Source organism: Prionailurus bengalensis, chromosome B2, assembly GCF_016509475.1.
Source record: "Prionailurus bengalensis isolate Pbe53 chromosome B2, Fcat_Pben_1.1_paternal_pri, whole genome shotgun sequence".
NCBI classification, from domain to species: Eukaryota; Metazoa; Chordata; class Mammalia; order Carnivora; family Felidae; genus Prionailurus; species Prionailurus bengalensis.
This window is the reverse complement of record NC_057349.1, coordinates 139,125,992-139,148,568: the sequence shown is the minus strand read 5'-3', so window position 1 is coordinate 139,148,568 and position 22,577 is coordinate 139,125,992. Positions and strand designations below refer to the sequence as shown.

Genomic DNA, 22,577 nt, shown 5'->3' with positions numbered 1-22,577 from the left:
TTTAAAAATGAATTCGTTTTGATTTTGTCTTTTAAAGTGTATTTAGAGAGAGAGAAAAAAATGTGCGTGTGTACGGGGGACAGGCAGAGAGAGAGAATCCTAACATAGACTGACATGGGGCAACTGTAACTTGTGCAAAGCATGACGTTGCATTTTTATATTAACAATAGTGCTCTGAGATCTGGGGGTTGTTCACTTATATTTTATATATATAAAGGGTGGGATGGGACTTGAGGAAGTTGAATGGTAGACTAGGGACTGGAACCCAGGTCTCCACACTGTGCTTTCTACTACATGTGTAAACAAGTTGTCACGCACTTGAGAGAGAGCTGGCCAAAGGCCAGAGCTGCCAAGTGGGCTTGAGGATGAGAAAGTTCACTTGTGCCAGATTAGCACTCCTGTTCTAGAATTTATTCCAATGAACCTTTCCATTGATGCCACTGTAAATACCGACTCAGAATGTCTTTAAGGATAATAATAAGGCACTTTATCATTGACAAAGTACTTGCAAACAGTACTTCATGATATTTTAGTTTACAGCTAAGAGAACAGAGTTCTGAAGGTTACATAACTGTCCCGGGACCCATAGGAAGTTAAAAAGTCAAGCTGTGTCTTAAGCCCAGGTTGCCTGACCTCGTGACCACTGTATTTTCATGCTTTCAGCATGCTGTCCTGTCGCTTTGGAGTGTGTGGGTCCATTCATTCTCTGTTCAGTCAACAGTTACTTACTGTTGCAAAACCATAGGTCATGGTTTTACTATCCAAAAACCATTGGTCGTGTTCTTAAGAGGTAACCTCTTGAAGTGGTTTTGCATGAGGCTTATGCCTCCCAGGAAAATCACATGTTGAAAGTGGTATTTGTCTTTTTTTTACAAAAATTTTTTAAATGTTTATTTATTTTTGAGAGAGAGAGAGAGAGAGAGAGAGAGAGAGAGAGAGAGAGAAACAGAGCGTGAGCAGGGGAGGGGCAGAGAGGGAGGGAGACGCAGGATCTGAAGCAGGCTCCAGGCTCTGTGTGGTCAGCACAGAGCCTGACACGGAGCTTGAACTCGCAAACCACAAGGTCATGACCTGAGCCGAAGTCAGACGCTTACACAACTCAGTCACCACGCGCCCCTTCCTGAAAAGTCTTCTACCTGACCTTTGCTTCCTGCCTTTCTCAGGTCCTCCGTTCTCAACTCAAATGTCACCTCTCAGTGACACTTAAGACACACTCCCTGACCATCCAATCTACAAAGTCCATCTGCGTGTCACTGTTGTGTCTGTCGTGCTGCTTTATTTTTTTCTTCAGACATCGCCATTTGAAATCACCCTGTTTATTAGGCTTCCTGTCTGTCTTCTCCCTGTAAACCGTCTGCACCTCGGAGTTGGAGTTCTCATTTTTCTTATTACCTGCTTTCTCTCCAGCTCGGAGAACAGGTTCTTGCTTGGAGGAGGCTGTCCTATGAGCTTCTGAACTCCTGAACCTCCCCCGTTCCCCCCGCACCCCCCCAAGGACTGCTGTCAAGCAGCTCCTAGGTGATGTGATGCTAAATAAATATATCTAAATTGGCTCCGATGGAATGGACTCTTTATTCTGGGGCAAATGTCATTCTTTCAGAACTCTGAAACAGAAGACTTCGGTTGATAGTGCCCCGTCTCTCCCAAACTCGAAACAGGCAGGTAGCTGTGAGTTTTGGGGCAGGGTGGGGGTGTTTCGGGAGGGTGGGATAGGAGGTTCCTTGGAAGATGTTTCAGTAGCTGATGTTTCCCTTGAGGACGCAGCTTGGTAACGACTGTCAAGGTTCATGTGGCTCTCAGTGGAAGCAGAGCAGCCGGCCAATCTGTGTTTCCTCTTGGGCAGAACTTCGCCTCCCTCCTCGTTTCCATACTGCCTCCTGTGTTCCTGTCCCACTGGCTCTCCCTGGTTGACTCTTCGTCATAGAACAGCACCCCCCACGTTTTCTTCCCCACCGGGAAAAAATAACAAGTAGGGGAGAACAGCTTCCCCGTTTTTCCTTGCTCCCCCCCCACCCCCAGAAGTTCTCGGATCTTTCCCTGAGGGCCAAGCCTGGGCCCCAGACCGCCGGGCGTGAAGCCTCCGGTTTTGTGGTGTTCCCCAGTTTTCGCAGCATGGCCACTCTCGTGTGTGCTTCTGTAGGGCAGGTGCTGCTGTTTTCGTTTGTGTGTTGAGACGCCAGTCAGTGCACGAGCCCAGTAACCGGCCTGTTCTCCACGCCAGCGAGCACACCGCAGACAGTTGTTTTTCTCTTTTTTCTTTGTTGTTCTGGAGCCTTCAGGATATACGGGGTAGACGTTGACCTGTACCGACAGTGACATTTTGTCTTCTTTGTAGTGTGGTCTCTCTGCCTTTGGTTTTTCTGGGATGCTGATGGCATACGGAAGACTCGAAGCGCACTGCCTAATGTTGTGTGTTTTTATCTGGTCCCAGAAAGAGAAAGCTTGCCTCTTTCCTGTTAAAGTTTTTTGAAAAGTAACTTTGAGAAACATAGGGAGAGAGTCCCGTGACCTCCGCAGATATTTAATCCTTTAAAGGTGGTCAGATTTCTGGTGCATCACTACCCTCTTATGGTCATAACTGGCCTAAAGGGCCCGTTTCTAGAGCTCCATTCGAAATTGAAAGAGCTACAAAAGAATTCTATCTCGATTTCTTAGGAGAAAAGGTGGAGTCCATCTCACCGTGTTTTAGAGTGTTGTTATGAGAAACATGGGACACGAGTTGATAATGTCAGGGTATTAGCAATGACCAGTCTGCAGGAGCTCTTAGTTTTCTCCTCTGACCTATCCAGGCGGGAGGTCATTTGTCCCTACATTGCCATCACAATTTGCAAAGGTGATTGTAGACAGTAGAGTAAGTCAGCTGAAATGACTCGTGTTCTTTCCTGTTATACAAAAGTGTATTTTCCTTAGATCAGTTACAGCACCAGTTACAACGTGGGTGAAGGTTCTGCATTGGAGCACGGAGAGGCAGGATATGGGCATGAAGAGTGCAGACCCTGGTGCCAGCCCCCGGGCTCTGGCTCTGTGTGGCCATGGGTAGGTCACTCGCCCTCACTACCCATCCTCTGCACCGCCCCCCCCCGCCCCCCGCCCGCTCTTCATCTTCGAAGTGGGAGGTTATACTACACACTCATAGAGATAGGAGGAGGATTAAAGGTTTTAGGGTTTTTTTGAAGTTTATTTATTTACTTTGAGAGAAAAAGAGAGAACTCAGAAGCAGGGGAAGGGCAGAGAGAGAGAGAGGAAGAGAGAGAATCCCAAGCAGGCTCCACACTGTCAGCACAGAGCCTGACACAGGGCTCGAACCCACGAACCATGAGATCATGACCTGAGTCGAAACCGGGAGTTGGATGCTTATCCGACTGAGCCTCCCGGGTGCCCCTAAAGGTTTTATATATATATGTCTTGAAAAGGGAACGTCCATGTAATAAGTGACATTTAACTGTTTGCCATTTTCATATGTGTAATTGTATCTTTATTCTTCCCAGTTCTAAGTTTATTTTTCATAAGTTTGTATCACAGAAAACTTGATTTCTTCTCATCGATAGTATTTGGTAAGACATGGGTCGTGTTGTAATTCACATTAAAGCCTTGAGAATTCGAAGCCATCAGGTTTGCAGGTCTTAAGAGCAAACACAGACCTCTCTGAGGTTTTACCTGCATTTGCTCCCAGACCAGGACGTTTCTCATGTAGCATAGGCTTCGTGGCTCATCCGGGGCTTTGACTTTCCTTGGCGGGCTTTTAAAATCTACGCTTGGTACTATATGTGCATATGAACGTTTCCCCGTGGAGAATTTTCTTTTCTTTGGAAAAGCTCAGACTGCTCTTCAGGTCAGCTCTCTCGCCTTCCCGGGGAGGGAGGGGGAAGAGTGGAGCGGGCAGTGCCCACTTCATGATGGGGAAGGGCTCCGGGGAGGCCCAGGGCGCCACATCTGCAGTCAGTCCTAGAGGAGCCAACACAGGACCTGGTTTTTTGTTGTTGTTGTTAAGCGTAATATATCTTTAAAATTCTGCCATAATTCTGGGCTTATACGAACTTATAATATAGTATCTTCAAAAGTACTACTTTTTCATGTCTGTTACTATATACAAATGGTGCCAATTACATGCCCTCTTGACGGGGAGCTGGCTTTGATATCTGAGCCCTTGACTTTTCTGTCAGCAGGGGTTGGATGATGCGGGTGTCTTACTGATTTTGAAGATGGGAAGAAGGACGTAGTGTCCTGAGATCACAGAATCGTAGAAATACAGTGCTGGTGGGACCACGGGGTCAACCTGTCTGCCCTTGCCTGTCCACATTGGTGAACGGGTGTGAAGTGATCTACACGAGGTCCCATAGCTGGCGAGAATAGAGCCCAGGCCTACGTATCTGTCCAGCCCCTGCCCAACACCAAGGCGACTTTATAAGACAAGAGAGCCTGCGATATGAACATCACTCAAGTAACATACGACGTGGAGGCCCCTAGAGTGTAGTAAAAACTGGGTTTTCTGGAGAACGAGGAGAAAGCTTTAATCGCTCAGGGAACTAGAGCTGACATTCTGTCAAGCCGTAAGTATGGCACAGTTTCGGAAATTTTTGTGTGGAAGAACCTAGAAGATTCTTCCCTTACCACACTATAAGATGCAAGGGCCGGGACCTTCTGGTTCTGTTTTCCAGTGGGGAATTTCCGTAGCTCTTGTCACAGGGGGTTAAGGAAAAAATGGGAGTGGGGGGATTCGACAGCTTCGCTAAGAAGAGTGTGGCAGGTTGGGGGGATTGTGCGGCCTCATCGGTTTACACTGCTAAACTCTGGTCTTCATCCTCAACCAGAATTTTCCTCATTTTGTCTCTTCGTCTAGCCACTATTTGAGTGCCTGTTTGGGCCAGGCAGTGGCCCTGGGCCCTGGCCCCTGCACGCTGCAATGGGGAATAATTCAGACAGGCGTGGTCCCAGCTCTGTGTTGTAGAGAGGGACAGAGGCAAATGAGGACTAATGAACAAGTAAAAACTCAGAAGTTTGCTAAGTCTTATGAAGGAAGCCACCAGGATCCACAAGGAAGAACAGGGGTCATTGGGCTACTTTAGGTCCAGGATCAGCTGGGGCCTCCCTGCGAAGAAGATCATTCTAGGGCGGAGGAATAGCATTCAGGCATGCCCGGGAGTAGAAAGAAGCTTGAGGGCCGGGGGAAGTAAATAAAACTGGTGTCCAGCATGTAGTTGGCGGAGAATTTGGCCAGATGAAGCCGGAGAGGCAGGTAGGAGGCCAACAGACCAGACTGGACTTTGCTGGCTTGGGTTTTTCCTAAGGGCAGTGGGAAGCCAGTAGGGCTTGGAGCAAGGGAATGGCATTTAACTGTGTTGAGAAGGTTTACTGAACCTTGAACATCTACTACATGAAAGAGGCCAGTCACCAAAAACCATATATTGTATGATTCTATTTATGGGAAATGTCTAGAATCTATTATGTGAAATAGCCAGGCAAATCCGTAGACTTAGAGAACAGATTAGTGGTTGACCAGTGGTCAGGGCGGGGGTGGGTGAAACGGAGTGAGTGCTAACGGGTATGGGTTTTTGTTGCAGGGTGAGTTGAAAAGGTACTAAGATTGGTTATGGTTACGGTTGCATGACTCTGAATCTACCCAAACTCAGTGAATTGTGTGAATTCATTGGGTGAATTGTGTGGTCTAAGCATTGTATCTCAATAAAGCTGTCATTTCAAAAATCAGAAAAGACTGACGGTGCCTCACAACAGGCTCCATTGCCCTAGGCAGCTGTCCCCAGTTCAACAGCTGCTTTTGGCTTTTCTCCACCCTCCTTGAATAGAGCATCCCCTTGGCCCCCGTCTCCTGCTACTGTACAAAAAAGCCATCAGCTGCTGCTGATGTCAGCTTCTTGCCGTCAGACCTCCAGTTCCATCCATCCCAGACGGGCTTCTGTGTTCCCCTTAACAGTGCTAGACAGGCAATGGTTTAAATCCCCAACACTGCCTCTTATTGGCTGTGTGACTTTAGGTCAGTTATTTAAAAGCTCCCTGAGCCTCAGTTTCTTGTCTTTTTTTTTTTTTTTAAAGAGCTTAAAATTTTTTTTTCACAAACACTTAAACAGCACTTACTGTGTGCCTGTCATTATGTTGTAAGTGCTTTAAGAATATTTAACATGTTTAATCATCCAGATAACCAGATGACCCCTTGAGGGTAGGTACTGTTATCCTCTCCGTTTTGTAGGTTAAAAAAACCTGAAGCACAGAGAGTTTAAGTAACTTCCCCAAGGTCACACAGCTGGGGAGTAGCAGAACTGAATCCAGGCAGTTTGGCCTCAGAGGCCCAATTCCTTAATTACTGTGCCATGCTGCTGATCCTGGCCTGTAAAATAAGCTTAAGAATAGCCCTTTCCTTGCTTTGTTTACAATTTTTTAGTCTTCAGTTACTTGAACATCACTTGTATCTTAGAGCATTTCTGCAGTGCACAGCATGGTACCTGAAACATAGTCTGTGAATTAATGTACCTAATTAAGTCACTTTTCCATTCTTCCATTTCTTCATCAACTACCTTAGACCCCACGAGGATTTGGGTGCCCAGTTGAGGTCTGGGTTCTGCCTTAGCCCTGCCTGTTTTGTTTTTTGTTTTGTTTTGTTTTGTTTTGTTTTGTTTCTTTTTTACTGGAACAATGTCCTAGGGAGCCCACTCTTTCATTTTGGGTTCCTCATCAACGGAGTGGCGATAATTATAACCTGGCCAGCATCCTCCCTAGGGTCATTGCAAGGATCAATGAAGTGTTTTGTACATGCAGGTGCTCTGTAAAACGCACAGCCTCCTGTTAACCCAGGGGCTTAATTTAACACGCCGCCCAGCTGTTTGGACTGTGCACTTTTGAAGTGCTGATGGCTGTGTTAGTAGATGGTTAGACAAATGGCAGTTTTTCCCTGGAAATCCTGATGGCCCAGGTGAAAAGGAAGTGGCGAATGTATTGTGTGTTCACCTCTGCATGGGGGAGCTTTTCCCCTGGGCAGTATTGACACTTAAGCAATGGGCAGAGCTGAAGCCCAGCTTCTGGGCCACCACCTGGTCCCTGTGCTAAATTGATTCCCCGCAGAGCTGTCAACTTAAACTTGCTGTGTGTGGTGTGCGGGGAACTACTCAGTTCTTCCTTCCATTCGGCGTAAGTACGCCAGGCACAATAGTTGTAGCCAGTGTTTGGTTTTAGAGTAAATCTGATGTATAGTATTGGCAAAATAAGTTGTGTTGGAGGAGGGGAAGAATTACAACTTATATTGAGAAAAGTACATTGTTTTCTCCTCTTAACACATATTACTCCTCCCACCCACCCCTCCAAGCATTCCAGAATTAGATACAACTGTTTGGTTACTGAATTACACCAACCAACCTTGGAAAGTACATCCCCCCCCCCCCCCCAAGCGTTGTGGAATCCTCTGTGTTCATCTCTACAACTTGGTTTTGTTTTTAGAATCTGAAAACTTACTTTGCGTTTTTTGCTGAACATCTACTATGATGTATTTGTATACATATGTGTACGCACAGACACATGTCGACATCCTCAGACATGTAAGGCAGCATCAGATTTCTTCCCTGCCCTCAGTGTTACCTTTCATGTTCATAATACTTTTTTGAGGGGGACAGGCAAGGGAGGAGGACTCAAAGCTGATCATCTCTTTAGACCATCTAGACCATCGGTTCTTTGGTTGATTCTGATTTGCATCAGAATTTGCATTTGTCAGTTCAGTGATTTAGGTCAGCCTAAGTATTTCCTGAAAAAGATGATTTCAGACAATGCTAACTTATTTCATTTCCCCTGTCCCCACTCTGGGTACCTCCCTTTGTGCCTGGGCTCAGGATGCTGAAGGGATGGCAGGATGGGTCCTTTACACAGTGTTAAGGTTGTGCTGGAGTTGTGGGCGGGGGGTGGGGGTGGGGGTGTGGGGGTAGGGGGGGTTGCGGTGAGACAGGGTCAGATTGCAGGGCCTACAACTTTGACGCAGAGTTTCCTGGTGCAAATTGCCAGCTGGAAGGCATTACTTACCAGTGCAGAAACCTCAAATGAGGGCAGGCCGTTTACTTGACTGTTTTCTGGGTAACTTGAATCCTTGAACTAAGGTAGTCTTTCTATTTTTACTTCCTTAAATTATCCTGGCATGGATATATTTGCTATTTCCAAGTTCTTTTTCGGTAACGGATTGTCTGTGTATGTAGTGAAACCCGAAGAGTGGTTGTTTCTTGGTTGCATTTTCTGATGTCTTTGGGGTGACATAAGTCCTAGAAGGCATTAGTTCCCGGCAAGAAAGCTGGGTTTGCTGTAGAAACAAAATACTGACTGCCCTGTGCTCTCCGTGTTGTTGCTTCTTGCAAGAAATTGAGGCTTGGGTTTGTTGCTGTGTATTTGGTGCCTCTTTAGTGATGTGCGGACCAGCTTTTCCCACATGGTTAAGCGCACAAATTTTTATTTTGTCTTCAGCATTATTGTGCTTTAAGCTTGCTACTCTAAAAAATGCCCAGGAGCGTATCCCTCCCCCTCAAGATCACTTGCTCCATTCCATAAATACAGTGGAAGAGCTTGGTTGGTTCTTAACTGGCTTTCCAGGGCTCTCATTGCTGGCTCTTTCCATGTGTTTGGATTTCCTGCAGCTTCTGCTTTGAAGGCAGTAGAGGCCTCAGCAATGGCTTCATAGGCTCAGACTCTAATCAGGGCAGAAAACCTCACAGCATCTTTCCCCAAGACCAAGTTCATTCACTTGATAATTATTTTAGCTCTGAGGATGTTTGAGATTGAAGTTTCTGGGCAGTTTATTTCCTTCTTCATACTCTGCTATGGTAAATGAAGGTAACTCATACTAGTTCAGATACTTGTAGGCCTGGAAGGAACTGAGAGATCTTCTGATCCAGTTCTCAGACGTTGTGTTGTGGTACCCTTTCTTCACATTGCATTGAACCAGAAACCTGGCCAGATGACTGAGAAAATCAGAGCTGTGAGTGGTAGGGTGGGTGTCAGTTCTTTCTTTTCTTTCTTTCTTTCTTTCTTTCTTTCTTTCTTTCTTTCTTTCTTTCTTTCTTTCAGAAGTGTTATTTATTTACTTAGTGCGTGAGAGCGAGTATGAGTGGGGGAGGGATAGAGAGGGAGACAGAGAATCCCAGGAGGGCTCCACGCTGTCAGCACAGAGCTGGAAGCGGGGCTCAAACTCACAAACTGTGAGATCATGACCTGAGCTGAGATCAAGAGTGGGACACTTGAGTAACTGAGTCCCCCCAGGCGCCCCTGGGTGTCTGTTCTGATCAAAGCCAGCTCATCCATGTGTGAGGAGCCCAAGCACTGGGAGTAAGTGGTTTCTAGCCGGTATAACGCAGTAAGGCCATGGAGTAAAGCCAGAATAAGCCCTTGGCTGTCAGAGGCTGTGGGGAGGGAACTGACCAGCAAAGGGAACTTTTTTGGGGTGATAGAAATGTTTATATCATGGCTGTGATATGGTTACAAGACTCTTTGTATCTGCTGAAACTCACCAGGTTGTACCCTAAAAATTGGTGAATTTTAGTAAGTGGTCTCCTAAAGCATGTTTAGGATTTTTTATAGGGGAGGGGAGGTGATACCTTCTCTGTTGTTAATTCAGTGTAATTCTATAAAATGACTCTTTGAAAAATATAAAAAGAGAAGAAAAAACCAGATTCACTTAAATCCTGGTCGAGTCTATTTCTCCACTTGGCAGATTTATCATCACTTTGTACTCGTCACTGCTGTTAGTTATACCAAGGGTTGGTAGAGGTCCAGGTAGTAAATATTTTAGGCCTTGTGGGCCATTCGGTCTCAGTCACACCACTTAGTTCTGTCACTGTAGCGTGAAAGCAGCCGGAGGCAGCATGTAAGTGAAAGACTGGCTGTGTTCCTATAAAACTTGACTTACAAAACCCGGCAGTGGGCTGAATCTGGCCCGTGAGCTGTGTTGGCTAACCTGTGAGTTGACGCTTTTGTTCCTTTTGGAGAAACTCCACAAAAGGGGCATTTTTCTACATTCTCACCAGAAGGACAAATGTCCTAGGAAAGTGGGAGTCTAGGGAAGTTTGGAAGAGGACAGACTCTCCAGTGCTTAGCCATGAGACGCTCCCGGACTTGGATCTGTGAAGGGTAGGGCGGTTTTGCTTACACGGAATTTTGGAGGGCGAATTAGGAGGAAGAATTGTGGAGGAAGAGAGGACTGAGCGTGGCAGCCCGTTTCTAGATTACCGTAGAAACCTAGGTGGGAGAGTTTAGCTGCGACAGTGACATGGGATGGAGGGGACCTTTTGAAGGGATATTATAAAACTTAACATAAGAAATAGACATTTCCAAAGGAAAAGTTAAAGATTAAAACATTGAAAAAAAATCGGAAGGCAAATTGTGATTCTTTGTTAACAGGGAATGTGATACCATTTCAAGTAATTCTCATTAGATCTGATCATCATTGCTTAGCGATGTCAAGTCTACCATTTTTTTATTTAACTAATCAATTATTTTCATGTAAAAAAAATTTTCAGTTTACTTATTTTTGAGAGAGAGAGAGAGAGAGACACGGGTGTGGGGAGGAAATAAGCAGGGGAGGGCCAGAGCAAGAGGGAGACACAGAAGCAGGCTCCAGGCTCTGAGCAGTCAGCACAGAGCCCGATGCGGGGCTCGAATCCATGAACCACGAGAACATGACCTGACCCAAAGTTGGACACTCAACTGACTGAGTCACCCAGGCACCCCCACTTATTTATTTTTTAATGTTTGTTTATTTTTGAGAGAGAGAAGAGAGAGAGAGAGAGAGAGAGACAGAGTGCGATCAGGAGAGGGGCAGAGAGAGAGGGAGACGCAGAATCTGAAGCAGGTTCCAGGCTCTAAGCTGTCAGCGCAGAGCCTGATGCAGGGCTTGAACCCACGGACCACGAGATCACGACCTGAGTGGAAGGATGCTTAACCATCTGAGCCACCCAGGTGCCCCAACACTGGTTGTAGTTTTGATTCTCTAGGGAAGGCCAGTCAGTCAAGGGCCTGTCCAACCAGGCAAAAAGAATTCCTCAATCCTTTAAAATTATAGAGCTGAAAGTCAGCACACCCCTGTGTTTCAAACGTGGTGTTACTGTCTAAACTCAGATTGCTATATTTAAACCAGTTTTATCAGCTACTTTTAAAATTAAGGCCCGCAGACTTCAACAAAACAAGGGTGACAAAAGAAAGTCATTCCAAAGGGATATAGTTGGATGGCTCACTTCCTAAAAGGGCACTTGGAAGTCCCACCAGTACATCATGCTTCTGAATTTTGGCATGCTCTGATTAGTTTTGCTTCATTAATTGTATTATGCCCATCGAGAAGCCAACCATATTGAGTTTTTTAAAATCCTTAGCAAAGGGCCACGTTTGGGAGACATTATGACATATTGGATCAGGAGGGTCAGCAAGTTGGGAAGGCAGAGGAGCTTTGATGTCAGGTCTTTACTATTTAATGTTTTTACAAGTGTTGAGAATTCTAAGAATATTTTAATTAGGTATAAACGTATCACCCAAGTCTGGTTTCCTTTCCTCTGGTTCAGATCGTGGAGAACTGACCTCTTCCTAAGCCCTCATCTCCTTCATAGTGGAAGGCCTTGCATGTTAATTCAATGAATGAAATTGAATTTGTGTGATCTGTAATTGATTCTCCTGGTTGAGGAACCTAGTGTACCCGATTCTGTTTGAATCATCTGTCACTCGTGGCCCTTAAAAGTCCTGACTGAGACACGAGCTTATAACTTTAGTTGAACCAATTTCTGAATCAAACAAAACAAAACCCTCTGGCTAAAACATGCTTCAGTGATCAAAAGTACTGTATGTGAAATGCCGTAAGACCACTCTGTGTTTGTGGAATTACAGTTTTTGCTGACTTGAGCATAGGCCAAAAGCATAGCCACTGAACAGTCCTTCCAGTGGGCCGCGTGTACGGAAAGAGGGTGATGTGGCCCATGATCTGATTTTAGTCTCCTACAGAAAATAGGAAGAGAATAGCTCTACATTTTTTGTGATGATGGAGCATTTCCTCTAACTTCTTAATTTTCCTATACACAGGCCTTGCCACCTTTTAGAGAGATTAATTAAGAAAAAATAATTCTTAGTATGGGACAATGATTCTTTATCCTTAAGGTAGAAATGACCTTCTTTAATCCTGAAACATTGAGACTTGAAGCAAATACCTGTAGATACCACAGTCCGTAGTTTCCTTATCTTTAGTTACTCACCTCCATGGGAAAATAAAACCAGGCGGCTTGTACGTTGGTGTGACATTAACATTTCTGTGAAGTTCTTTGTCTTTCTTCACGCGTTCACTTACTTATTTCACAAATGTTGTCAAGTGCCAGAAATGTTCTAGATGCTGGGGGCCAAACAATGAACAAAAGGAAACCTCTGCTTTCATGGGGCTTATGTTCTGATGTCCATCGGAAAACACTTTTAGGTGGAATCGATGATTATGGCAGGCTCCCGTCTTTGGGAATACCTTCCAGGGGAGGTGATAATGTGGGCTGTTGAGATCCCATCTCCAATTTACAGTGTTCCCGAGGGGGTGCTACCTACGCCTTTGGGGTTTCTCTGTCTCTCTGGCAACTTTTATTCTGAACACTTAGGAAAGTGAGGGCCTGAATAAATCACATCTTTGTATTTAACAATATTTATAGAGTATTTATTGTGTGCTTCATGGTGTTCTAAGCCCATTTATAAATATTAACATTTCATTTTCATTGCAAATCCGTGCAGTAGGCAGTGCTTTCTTTTATCCCTGTTTTACAGGGGACTGAGTAACTTGCTCCTGTGGCAAGAAGTGGGACTCGTATCGGTGCTCAGGCTCTTAACCATGGCCCCGTCTCGGTCTACATCTAGGGCGAGAGGTTTCTTTTTTTCCTTTTCACGTGTGGGATTTCTTTGAACGTTTGAGTGTTTACTGCCAGACCTGGTGACAGCAGAGGGACGCTGGGCCTCTCCTTCCTTCTCCTTCTTGGTTCTTCCACATCGAGTTATGTGCTTAATTTGTGTAACTGGAATGTGTTTGATCTAATTCTATTTAATTACGTGTTTGTTTCGGTGCTGCTAGACATTCTGTAAGTTCCTCGAAGCAAGCAACTGGCAAACAGGTACGTGCGACAAATAGATTAAAGTGGATCTTGCAAATTGTAAAATGATTAGACCAGTTTACTTGAGTTGGGGATTTTCCCGCCCTCTGTGGGGCCGTGTCATATTTCATTTAGCTGTTTGCGAATGTTTGTATTCTGATCAGTGGGATAACTGAAGAATAGGCCATAACATGTTGGAATAATAAAGCCGGGGGCAACATTATTTAAAATCTAGCATATTCAGGGGCACCTGGGTGGCTCAGTCGGTTAAGTGTCCAGCTTTGTCTCAGGTCATGATCTTGTGGTTTGTGAAGTCGAGCCCGCGTCGGGCTCTGTGCTGACAGCTGGGAGCCTGGATCCTGTTTCGGATTCTGTGTCTCTTTCTCTCTCCGCTCCTCCCCTGCTCATACTCTGTCTCTCTCTCAAAAATAAATTAACATTAATTTTTTTTTTTAACCTAGCCTATTCAACATATGTGTTCCTTGAAAAGAAGTCTTTATGCCACTATAGAAACTGTTTTTAGGTAGGTGGCAACATGCTATTCCTTCTTGATAATTCTTCTACATGTCGGGGATCTTTGGATTATTTGAGGTCAGGTCCCGTATATTCCCTCAGAATCCTCAAGGACACTCCCTTTTCAGGGAAATGTTCTGTATTCTGCATCCTTCAAGTTCTCAGTCTCTGATCACACACGCAGCGTTTGTCCTACAAGGACCCCACATGGGCCCTTCCATCTCCGCTTTCTCTGTGTCCAAAATATTTCCTCAGGCTCTAAAGCTACTTCTGAAATCCTGTTTCTTCAGTGAAACTTTCCAGTTAATTAAAAGAGAAATCTGGCCTCACCTTTATATCAACTTATTATTCAGGGATAAAGTTTAACCAGCATCTATGATGCATGGCTTCTTCACTTTAATTTTAATGGACGCATGTATTCTGTGCATGGAAACTGACACGAGTCTCTGTTTTATGCTTATATTTTAAGCAGTGGACTTGCTTGGCACAGTAAACATGAATTTCGGTTCTGCTGGTCCTTGGTCGTTTGTTTTGCTTAAGAAAGAGTTTATGATCGCTTCTCGGCCTTTTGGCTAAGATTAAGTGAAGAAAGAGTTTATGACCTGTGGATGAACATGAAATAAAACGCTGTTACATTTGTGTGGGTTTTGGTGGGGCTGCCATAGAAAAGTACCAGAGACCGGGTAATGAAACGACAGAAACGTATTCACTCGCAGCTCTAGAGCCTGAAGTCTGAGATAACGGCGTTGGCAGGGTTGACTTCTTTTGCAGCCATGCTCCTTGACTTTCTTCCCCCTGTGTCTTCACTAGGCCTTCCCTCCATGTGTGTCTTCTCTATAAGGACACCAGTCATACTGGATAAAGGCCCATCCTGATGATCTCATTTTGACATAATCACATCTTTAAGGCTTTATCTCCAAATACACTTACTTTCTGAGCGCTCAGGGTTAGGACCTCAACGTATACTTTTGGTGCAACACAATTCAGCCATAACGAAGTTTAAATGTATAACATAGTTGTCCTAAACTTTGATGATCATTAAAACAAAAATTGTCTTTAATTTTAAAAATAGGCAAAGGGAGAGGACATCCTGAAGGAGAGGAGATTGTAGGATGTTGGTTGTGATCTGGCTTAAAACTGGCTAAGTGATTTAGGGTGAAATTCATAGTAGTTAAGGCTTTTGTTCGTACTTTCCAACTGTTTGGATTCAATGACAGTACCTTCTAAGTACCTCTAAGATGTTGTGATTCTCTCTTAATAACTGTTTGCAATTACAGTAAAACTTTGGTTGGCGAGCATAATTTGTTCCACAAACATGATTGTAATCCAAAGCACTTGTATATCAAAGCGAATTTCAAGAACCATTGGTTCAGTTGTGACCATGTGATGTTTGGAATCACGTACGACTTGTATTGCAAGACATCGCTGGCTTTTCAAATGAAAATTTATTAGAAATGTTTGCTCATTGGGGCGCTGAGGTGGCTCAGTTGGTTAAGTGTCTGACTTCGGCTCCGGTCACGATCTCATGGTTTGTGAGTTCGAGCCCCGCATCGGGCTCTGTGCTGACAGCTCAGAGCCTGGAGCCTACTTTGGATTCTGTCTCCTTCTCTCTCTGCCCCTCCCCATACGTGCTCTGTTTCTCTGTCTCTCAAAAATAAATAAATGTAAAAAAAATTAAAAAGAAACGTTTGCTCATCTTGCGGAACACTTGCAAAACAAGTTACTCGCAATCCAGCGTGTTACTGTAGACCCTACTGCTTATTTAGGAAGATGCTTGGAGAGGAATTTTTATAACTCCGTGTTTCCTGGGGGGAATGTTGAAGAGCAGAGCTTGTGTCAAATGGGCCTTGATTTGAATTCCAGGCCTTTCCTTCTATAGCAAAGCTGAAGAAAATGACTACAGAAATCTTTCCCTTGGCATCTTACCAGCCGTGTGGCTGTGGATGGGTTTTGTAGCTCCCTTGTGCCCTGAAGTTAGTCATCTATCAATTGGGAATAGAGGTGTTAGGAGGCTCTCCTTAGGTCTTGGCGCTGTTGTTCACTGCAGATAGATACTGCCCATCTGCAGATGGCCCTGGGTGGCAGGGTGCTGGGAGGCAGCCCAGGGGCAGGGGGGCACATCGGTCTCCATACCTGCTGACTTGCGTGGCCTCCACTGCCTGTCTGACTCACGTGCCACAATGGCCACTTGTGGCTCAAGGCTGTCAAAGTGGAGCTGGGTTTGTTTATGTCACTGTCCCTAACCTCGCTTGCTGTGTGATGGAGCCCCTTGGCTAGATAGGTGTCACTTGAGGGAAGACGGGTGGGTTCCAGCTGGTTACCAGAAAATAATTTTTTCTTACCTCCTCTTCCTGTATTTGATAGTCCCAAATGGTTCTAAGGACATTGGTCTTCTTTTCATGTCTTACCAGGAGGCAAATGGTGAAAGTTTACGGGGCAGAGGTATCATTTAGCCTAGCACATCAGCCTTTAAGATCCATAGATGACGTTAGTGTTGCCAAAAGCAAGTGCTGCGCCTTGTGTCTCCTTTTCCTAGTCCAGAGTACCCACGTGGCAGAACTTTGGTGAGGGGTCAATGAAATAAGTGTGTGTGTGCGCGCGCGCACGTGTGTGTGTGTGTGTGTGTGTGTGTGTGTGTATTTGAGGGTGACCGAGCACAGCAGTGTGCTTTCCACATATTTTATTCTAGTTAAATTGAATTTTCACCCTTTGTGTTGGGATTGATTTATATAAGCCTCATTGTTGGAAACACTCAGGGTGGCTTTTATTATTAGGCTTGAATAGACCAATTGATTCAGTATAAAATTTTATTCCAGTAAAACCACTGAAACAAGTTGACCAGAAAGTTCTCTATACGAGAATAAAGAAACCCAAGTTTTGTGAGGCTTACCTATTTTAGTCATTATGTAAGAACATTGGGGCGCCTGGGTGGCTCAGTCATTTGAGCATTCGGGTTCTTGATTTCAGCTCAGGTGTCTATCCCACACTTGTGAGATCGAGTTGAGCTCTGTGCTCGGCATGGAGCCTGCTTGGGATTCTCTCTCCCCATCCCAAGCACACACCCTATCTGTCTCTATTTCTCTCTCAAAAAACAAAACAAAACAAAACAAACAAAAAAAAAACATTAAAATGCAATTCTGTTGACAGTACTATTTGACCTGGAAAAATTCCCGTAAGCTACCCCTTTTAATTAGCATTGCCTTTCTCTGGTACCACTGCTGGTATTTTCTCCTTTGGATTCTGTATTCATGAGAACTTTTTCAGTCGCAAGGCGCAGAAACCCAACACAAACAAGCTGAAGCTAGGAAGGGGATTTAGTTCAGTTTAAGTGAAAAATTGTAGGGGTAGAATTACCTTTAAGCAGGGTTACATCCAGGGGCATATAGCATATTATTGGAGCATTTTCTTCTTCTCAAATGGATGTATTTTCAGGAAACTGATCAGAAAAAAACCAGCATCCCCAAAGTTATATCCTTATGACTTCCAGCTGGAAAGGAAGAACTTCTCTCTTCCTGTGTCCATATACCAAGTATCAAGGAAGATTTTGATTGGTTTTGCTTGGTCATCCTTGAACCTGTAACTGGCTGGTGGGTAGAATGTTGTGGCCAACCGCTGTGGCAAAGCATCTTGATTGGCAAGTTCATGGGATCACATGGGCTGGGAGACAGATGGACAGTCTCCAAAGGAAGACTGCTTAACAAATATCTAGTCCACATAACTCGCATTTCCAAGTCAGCAAGGGTTTAGTGTTTATTCTTTTAGTTGAGAGGGAATGGGAAGGTAACCGTCGTAAAATTGTGCCGAATCCATTTGAAAATTTAAGCTGCACGTTGCACATCTGTTTGAGATGAGAAGATGAGGACACACCTGAAAAGTGTCCCTCGGGTGGGGTATACATTGTGTAGACAGTCAGATAGTTGGGGCATAACTGGCGATTCCTGAAGTTCATTTAAACGTGGGCAGTTTTTTGAGTGAAGGAAACAAAATGGCAATAATGGACTTCTGCCTTCTTTTGGTAGGGCTAGATGATTGCCTGCAGCAGTATGTTCACAAGTTCGAACGGGAGAAGATAAACGGAGAGCAGCTGCTGCAGATTTCCCATCAGGATCTTGAAGAGCTGGGGGTCACGCGAATTGGACACCAGGAACTCGTGTTGGAGGCTGTCGACCTTCTCTGTGCACTGGTTGGTTCACGAGATCTGTGCCATGATGATGTTCTTTAGAACCTTATTGTCTTAAATCTTCAATGTTTGTGATTTAGAATCATTTTCTTATTTATTTGTTTAGACAGTGAGAGAGAGCACGAGTGCACTCGAGAGGGGGAGGGGCAGAAAGAAGGAGGGAGAGAGAGAGAGAGCATCCTGAGCAGGCTTTGCACTTCGAGCACAGATCCTGATGCTGGGCTCAAACGCACAAACCACGAGATTGTGCCCTGAGCCGGAACCAAGAGTCAGATGCTTAACCTCCTGAGCCACCCAGGTGCCTCCATTTTCTTAATGATCCATTGAAACGAAACGTGAGCTGAAGATAACCTAAAAAGGAAGAAAAGAAATCATTTTCTAGATAAAGAGGTGGCAAACTGTGGCCTACACGTTAAATCTAGCCCCCCATGTTTGTAAATAAAGTTTTATTGGCACACAGCCATGACCGTTCGTTTATTTGTGGTCTGTGGCTGCTTTCATGCTTTCAGGGGACCGTGTGGCCCCCGCAAGTCCAATATATTTATTGTCTGGCCCTTTAAGAAGAAATCTGCCTGTCACAGAAACTGAGTTTGCCTTTTACAGAAAAAAAATCTGTTAGTTTTCTTATCTTCTGTGGAGAATAAAACACTGGAGATAATCCTGAATGAAAATGTCATATTCTAAGCTGAAGTGAGATACAGGTTCTGATTTCATGTGTGTTTTTGGTACTATCAACAGCTTTTTTATGTTTCACAGGTATTTGTGATCTTTAAATAACTGATGTGTTTGCTCGTAGTAGTCAGCCTGCGGAGTGGTAACTAGAAGGGAAAAAATGTGAACTTTGGTACCCTTTGCAGATGATTGAGCTTTGACTTGAACGTTGAGTTAAATCCTGCCAGGTTCTGACTCTTGCACTACACCCGTGGCCGCCCGAGCAGCTGTTTTAGGTGTGGGATGACAACACCTGTGAGGGCATTGTGTTTCCACACTGGTTGCCACACGGTGGGGATCCACGTGTGTCCGTTAGGATGCCGTGTGAAGGATGCAGCGCCCCGAACTGTCAGGATTTGGACCGGGGCCGCAGCATTCAGTCTGGGTTAAGTAATGCTGTGAACCTGAGCCAGGGGTATATACAATGACATCACTGAGAACGGTGGGGAAGAATGTTCCCGATGATTCTGCCATTGCTGGTCTGCGTTCGGTTGATTATATAACTCTTACTGCGCTGTGCATGTTCTTCTTCTTAAAATGGACAGAGCTTTGTCTCCTGCTCTGAGATGCACTGCTCTTGTTTGCGAAACTAACGGGGAAATTATTTGTGGTTGATAAATGAGCTGCCACCGGGGAGACGCTGTGGCCAAGTGGTGTGAGTGTTGGCCTGGAAGGCAGGCGTTTTGCATTCTGATCCTGCCTCTGCAACACACTCCCCGCTCTGCGACCTCCAGGGAAACGGTGGTGTCTGTTTTCCCCATCTGTACAGTAACACTCCCTAGATGCGGCTGCACACTAACGTGTGTTTTGCACGGCCCAGAAGATGTCTGAGAGTCTTGTTTGTTCTTAAAGCTGCATTTTTTTTTTTTTTTTTTTTTTTTTTTTTTTTTTATACAGGGCAGCTTGTTTGAGTTTACTTTTGTTACGCTTTCTGGGAAGATCACTTTTCCATCTTTTCTGCTAAATGGGTTTGTCTCTTTCAACTTGAAGGAAGGGGTTTGAGGACAGGCAAATTACTTTGCAGTCCACAATAGGAGAGGTAAGGAGGAAGGGTCTGTTAGAGGCACACGGTGCACAGCAAGCCGGATAATAAACCTAACAGCTGCCTCTCTTTGCTTTTGCCCCTTCCCTACCTCTTAAAATATTGGATAAAATGAACAAAGCTGGACAAATGCCAGAACCTAAAGCTGCATTTTATCTCCTACAATTTCCTTCTAATTTCCTTTGTAGACAAAGTTTGACCTCAGACTCATTCTGGACATGCCTTCTGCAGTAGAGTGCTGGTGAATGCATTTGACAGGAGGGTGATAGGAGAGTTCTCAAATGAGGGTGCCTTTTCCGGTTTGGGGAGGGTTTTAGAGAGCTTTATTAAAATAGCTTTTCATCTTGCTGTAATTTCCCCTTTAAATGTTCTTATTGTAATGCATATATTAATTATAGTATCTTATTTAATCCATTTATACTGTATAGATCTTTGTATATATAAATTGGTCATAATTTTTTGCCTTGAACAACTCCTCCCTTGGGCACTTAATGTATATTTGCAGTTGGCCCTGAGGCTGTATAAAAGAGGTTTTCATGTAAACTGAGTTTAGTGGATGTTGGTTTTGTGATAGACAGGAAGTGAATAGAATTTAGAAGAAAGGGGGAGGAAAAAACAAAACCACTGGAAAATTCTGGAAGGAACAGGGCAGATAGAATGGATAAAAACCTAAAACTGGCGAACAGCTGTTGGTAAAGATTCCAGAACTGGTGAGCAGATGGCCCACAGATAGGTGGTCATGGATAGAGAGCAAGGGAGGGAACGCCACTGTCTTTTACAAGTGACTGGTATCGTGAGGTAGAACCAAGATCACTCTCGGGATTGAATTCAGAGTCTGAGCCCAATTTTTCTCTACCTGTCAGGGGCAGACTCTAGAGCTGCTCTTTCTAGTAGGATAGCTATTGGCTACATGCAACTATTTACATGAAAATAAATTAAAATGAAAAAAAAATTACCTCCTCGGTCTCCCTAAGCTACATTTCAAGAGCTCATAGTTAGTGGTGGCTAGCGGCTGCCATATTTAGACAGTGCAGATGGAGAACATTTTCATCACCGCAGCAAGTTCTGTTTGACTAGCACTGGTCCGGAGGGTGTGACTGAGAGTAATAAACTATAAACTATAATTGTAACCTATTTTCTGTGGCAAATCAACCTGTCAAGACCAAGGCAGGCGCAGATAGATTTTTAAGGTTGGTGTAGGTTAAGAAAGTGAACAAAGTTGGGATCAGCACACACGTTAACTGATGCCACCCAAGTGTCTGATTAAATGAAATACTTGTAATGTGTTTACTTGTCCAGGGTGCTTCTGCGCACTTGTATACCCCTGAGATTATTCATTGTCCATAATTTACCCATCTATGGCAAGTCATTAAAAAATGTTATCCTTCTTTTTGGGGAGAAATCATGCAGGAAGAGTGATCTTTGCTGTCAGTTTGTATTTAACTTGATCCTGCTCATGAGGTTGTATTAAAATGCCTTTAGGGAAACTGCAGAATATATGTCTTAAGTTGTGACCTAATAATTGACCCAAGTCAGTGAGATGGTTTAGACTGTGTTCTCTGGCCCTCCTTAAACACATATGTTAGATCATGAACAGGGCCAGGAGGAATGGGAAAAGGAGGTAGAAGAGAAATAGAAGATTCATCTTTAGCTAGAGTGTGTATAATTCAGGCACCGGAAGAGTAAGAATCTGCCTGTTTCTTGTTCTCCTGTCTGCTGTGTGATTTCTCTAACCAGACCAGGAAGTAATCCCTGATGGCTAACCTCTAATGAAGTGAGATCTCAGTGGAAGGGTTTCTGTAGGTATATAGAATTTCAGAGACCCTTTCATTTTCTTACTCGGTGTGTGTCTTGTTGATACTTTTAATGCAGTTTCTGAAGGAGATAAGTTTTAGGGAAAAGATTAGTCGAGATAATCAAATCTGGGCTGAGAAATTATTCATTTTCTGTCTTTTGTTGTGGGTCACTTAAGTCAATAATACTTCCCTGATTATTTTTCTACATTAGAGGCTCTCTTGAGTTAATGTAATCAGTTTCTTGTTCTCTTCTTATTGTGGAATGGAGTGGAAAGGGAAGGTATTTTCCTTCCTTCTTTGCTTCTTCCCTCTATCTTGTTAAAATTGTACTCCATTATAGCTGCATCTATCTATCTATCCTTCTAGTCCTATGATTTGTTTGGGGTGGGAAAACAGAATCAGAGCACCTTGAGTGGAAATGAAAAGAACCAGTTAACAAGAAGCGACACTTCCCCTTTGTTTTAATATTAAAAGGGGTAGGTTTAAAACTTCTTGCAACACTAAAATGCGTTTAGTCCGCTTTGAATTCAAGAAGTAACTGTTGTGTACGGTCATAAGAGTTCCACTCATTTTTGGTGACGTCGATTATAGAAAGCTGACTCTCTTGCTTTAGTTCAGAACTCTTGATAGAAGTTGGCAGGCTGAGTAATTGACTGAATGAGGGGACAGTTCCCTTTAATCAGTCACAAGTGCTTCAAAACAAGCTTGTCATGTGGCTCTTTATCCATTCACTTGTGAGTCTTTGATTCTCTGAATTGAAAAAGCATGATGAAAATACGTCTTTGTAGTTTTGTCTTCTGTGTTGAAGGATAATGTCATATTTTAGCCTGTAGAAAATGACAGAAAAAAATGAAGACTCTAAGAGTTAAATAGAACATTGCCGTTTAGTACAAAACACTTTTATTTTGAAATTTTATTTCATAAAATTATGAATTTGTGAATTTATTATGAAAATTTTAAGGTTTACAAAAGACCGCTTCCAGTTCGTGGATCTGGGAAGGATTTTTATTTTCTCAGCCTACTTTTTTGTTGTATTCCACTCGTTTCAAAATTCCTATCTAAATTTTTTTAAAAAGCACTTTTTATCGTACTGGAGGAAGCAACATAAATTTAAGCTTCATGAACAATTAACTGCAGTGAAAACCCCACTACGGTGTCTTAGAGTCATTGTCACCAGAAATTACTTGGGACTTTTATTACCATGCAAACATTTCTTTGAACATCAGGGGTGGAGCAGGTCAGGATGGAATTTG

The 22,577-nt window shown here is 43.9% G+C and overlaps 1 protein-coding gene across 4 annotated transcripts in view; it reads left to right on the top strand.

Annotated features, from left to right (window-relative positions):
* The window catches only part of CNKSR3 (CNKSR family member 3), an 83,326-nt gene that overhangs the window by 35,027 nt on the left and 25,722 nt on the right, over positions 1-22,577 (top strand). For 2 of the 4 annotated variants that reach the window (XM_043592635.1, XM_043592636.1), the window contains exon 2: positions 17,615-17,778. The exons of 1 other annotated variant lie outside the window; for it this stretch is intronic. In XM_043592635.1, coding sequence (XP_043448570.1) covers positions 17,615-17,778 — 164 coding nt within the window. Of the gene's footprint in view, positions 1-17,614; positions 17,779-19,403; positions 19,526-22,577 lie in introns of those variants that run through there. One more of the 4 variants, XM_043592638.1, reaches the window with a different exon arrangement.